Genomic DNA, 3,383 nt, shown 5'->3' with positions numbered 1-3,383 from the left:
CGTATACTGCATCCTTTAGAGGATGATACCTCTGGAGGACACAAGGATGCAGCCTTACGAAACGAGACACAGCTACAGTCGAAGATAAAATAGATTTCCTAACAATGTAGGCAAACGTGTTCTCAGGACGATTTGTTCCTAATTCTTTTCAGTTCAGGTTAGGATGATACTACACACAATTTACACAGACACTCTGCTCATGTTTCATGAAAGCAGCCAAACGGTTACTGGAAGTATTTACACATTCATTTTGCTCATTTTTATTGGCACATTAAATACAAAACAATATACGTAAGAATGGTTCTAGACGGAACAACTGAGACAGAAATCCATTCAGAACGAATGAGGCCCAGTAAGTTTGACATTAAAGGCAGAAACAAACTGACATCGATATATCCAAATAAAGGCCTGTATAATAAGAATGAACATTAGAAGGATACAAATAAGGGTCATTTGCAGCATTTCCTGCCATTGATTCATTCTCTTCTGTATATTGTGCATTCAACTCTTAAAGCTTTCCATGAGCAATGTTTGAACGGGCGATTCACAGCAGTCTTCTCGCACCGCTTGTGCATTATTCATAAACACGCCACGCTTCAGCATGTACCTCCATGCGTTCTTTTACCACTAGGTCATTTACACTCTTCCTTGGAGCCAATCAGAGTTGAGGGGCGTGGTCCATGCAGAGGCTCAGGAGAACCCATCAAAACTAACGGGGAAATGAGAGAGGTTGTAATGGCGGGAAAAGTTTGCATATTGGGCTATAAGCTGGTCTGTTCAAGGGTATCAATATTCATTTAACCGTCGTCTTCATTGTCCTGCTCCAGTTTGTCCTCGCTTAGCATCTCCGGTGGTCTGAAACATTCTACAAAGAAGTTGACCAGTGACTGACTCAGATGTTGCTGTGAGTCTTTCGAATGAATGAAGTGTCCTTCATCTGGGTAGATCTGTGAAAAAGGAAAAATAAATACATTTGGATGAACAATAGTGTCTCACCCACTCTTATTTTAAAACAGATTGATTTGCTGTACAAAAAGCAGTGGACGTTAAAGTCTACATGTAAAGCAGGGCTTCCACAGGTCCTGGGGCACCTACTTCACATTTAATACTTACAAACCTAAGTCTAAAACCCATACGAACAGTTCATTCCAAGTATGAATGGCAAAAAAGTGATGCCTTAATAAACGACATTAAAAAGGATGAAATTCAGAAATACTGAAGCAAATGGCTATAAATGTTAACAGCAGCAGATCCACATCTCTTACCTGTAATGTATAATTGGCCTTTTCACTGATCATGTGGGTGATAAATTTTGCTGTGTGCTGAAAATGGACTTTCTCTGTGTGCACAGAAAGAAATGATTACAGATCAGTTTTTCTCTATGGCTGGATTAAATCTGCCAGGTCTGATGTACAGTTCATTCCACTTGGCAATAAAGTGCATGCTGTACATGATAGATACACGAGAATGTGTGCATTTTACTGGTAAAGTCAAGGATTACCATCAGCCGTTGGATGAATTATTAAGAGTTTCTTGTCCTTCATTTGCTCTATGTGGTCTGCCAAACGTGCCATCTGCAAAAAAAGGTAAATTATACACTTCACATACAAAATATTTGTTTGACTTGAATGAGAAATCATACTTTACCTCGTATTCTCGCTTATTGAACTGTGGTGATCCTAAATATCGTTCTGAAAATGCAGAAGCTGTGGACAAACATTCAACAACTACTTAATTTAAACCAAAATACATCAACTTAAGTCTGATAAAATAAAAGCTGTAAGATCATACCATACAAGCTGAAATCTGTAATGGGCGAGACGGCTGTGCCACACTTGATTTTGAATTTAAACATGTTTGGAGATTCATCTGAGCGTAAGAGTCGGCTGACCAAATATCCTCCATACGCCTGCAGTAGACAAAAAAGATATACTGTAAGTGAAGCACTACACTAAAACCTTTATCAACAAACTGACTGCATGAGAAAAGTGACATATATATTGATTAACACATACTGTATATAAAAATGTATATTACATCAAATGATCAAACAAAACTGTCTGAATTTAAGAAATTTGAATAAGAAGCTTATGCCTTTATTAATGGCATAATACTTGACTCACTTCAAGGTCTGACATAATAAACAATTTAGGCTAAACAATACTTCATGTCCATTTATTTGAAAAGTAGCAGTGTAACAAATGGAATAAATTTCAATTTAAAAGGCCAACATACCTTTCCATAAACTCCAATTCTTGACATGTCAATGTATTTCAGCTGTGATATTAATCTGTCACAGAGGATCACAGAGGAGATGATATGTAAACCAGTGCTTCTCAATTTCATAATCCAAGTGCTGTAGGTCTGTTCAGATATAGCGCCATGAACAACATGAATTTATCACGTAATTGCATATTTAAGATGGCAAAATAAACAGGTTTTTAATCTGCTAAAAACATGAAATCATTGAATTACAACTTTGTTCGACAAACAGTTACTGTGCACCACTTTTCAGTTGAACTACTTTCATTGGTTCCTTAAAATGACGGGCGTAATGTTGTTTAACTAGATGATCTGACCTAAGAGCTTCTAGTTGGTCTCTCTCCTCAAACTCTCCCAGTTTCTTCTGAACTCGATGAAGAAGGTTTGTCCCCTGAAATCCACTGCCTCGGCCATCAAGACGCATGACTACAGTGTTGAAGGAGCTGACAAGTACAGTTGTCCAGTCCACCTCAAACTGCTCCGTCACCACCTGCCCACCAGGGGTGCCATCCCTGCCATAACAACACTGGTTTTATTACACATTTTCAACGCTGACCTTGCTGATAGTGGATATGATAATAGCCTAGTCTTTGATGGATGTATCACATATTTTCCAATATGGTTGTCATTAGAATAATGTGTCAGTTGTCTGTGAAAAACTTACACAAGCAGCAGTAATGGGTAATGGGCTGTTTCTACAAATCCAGCTGGTTTCAGAATCTGGAAGTTCAAGCCTGTATAAATGACAGAAATTACAGTGCACATTTTAGGAAACTGAGCCAACAGGACTGATATGAACGAGAATGTTGCTGATACTCACAGTAATCGTCTACATTGAACTTCTTGTACTCTACTTTGGGCATCTGTGTGTTGTTTACTGTGGTGTTTAACTCTTCATTGGCCTCCACATCCAGCAGCTCTGAGGGAAATTGAGTAAAAGTGCATTAAGTGTCACTGTTTAGCACAGTCCACTTGTGATGGGATTGTTAATGCCAGTGGCGTAACTTTGTTTTGAAAAGTGGTGGGGACAAAGACGACACAAACAATACTTTAATAAATTGTTTCTGTAAGAACTCGTCGGGAATATTCATGGACGTCACAAGCGCGAAACATGTAGGTGA

At 38.5% G+C, this 3,383-nt stretch overlaps 1 protein-coding gene across 1 annotated transcript; it reads right to left on the bottom strand.

The window, feature by feature from the left end:
* Positions 1 to 244: 244 nt before the first annotated feature.
* On the bottom strand, positions 245 to 3,181 carry LOC130551037 (dipeptidyl aminopeptidase-like protein 6; the record flags this gene model as incomplete). The annotated part of the gene is made up of 9 exons (XM_057328586.1): positions 245 to 947; positions 1,266 to 1,339; positions 1,502 to 1,574; positions 1,648 to 1,706; positions 1,792 to 1,909; positions 2,236 to 2,290; positions 2,580 to 2,774; positions 2,927 to 2,996; positions 3,083 to 3,181. Coding segments are annotated over 9 exons (893 nt in total), but the record flags the coding sequence as incomplete, so codon positions are not given.
* Positions 3,182 to 3,383: the final 202 nt, after the last annotated feature.

The sequence above is a fragment of the Triplophysa rosa genome, unplaced genomic scaffold (assembly GCF_024868665.1).
Source record: "Triplophysa rosa unplaced genomic scaffold, Trosa_1v2 scaffold563, whole genome shotgun sequence".
In the NCBI taxonomy this organism is placed as follows: Eukaryota; Metazoa; Chordata; class Actinopteri; order Cypriniformes; family Nemacheilidae; genus Triplophysa; species Triplophysa rosa.
Note: the sequence above shows the minus strand (reverse complement) of the source record. Positions and strands in the feature narration are given on the sequence as shown.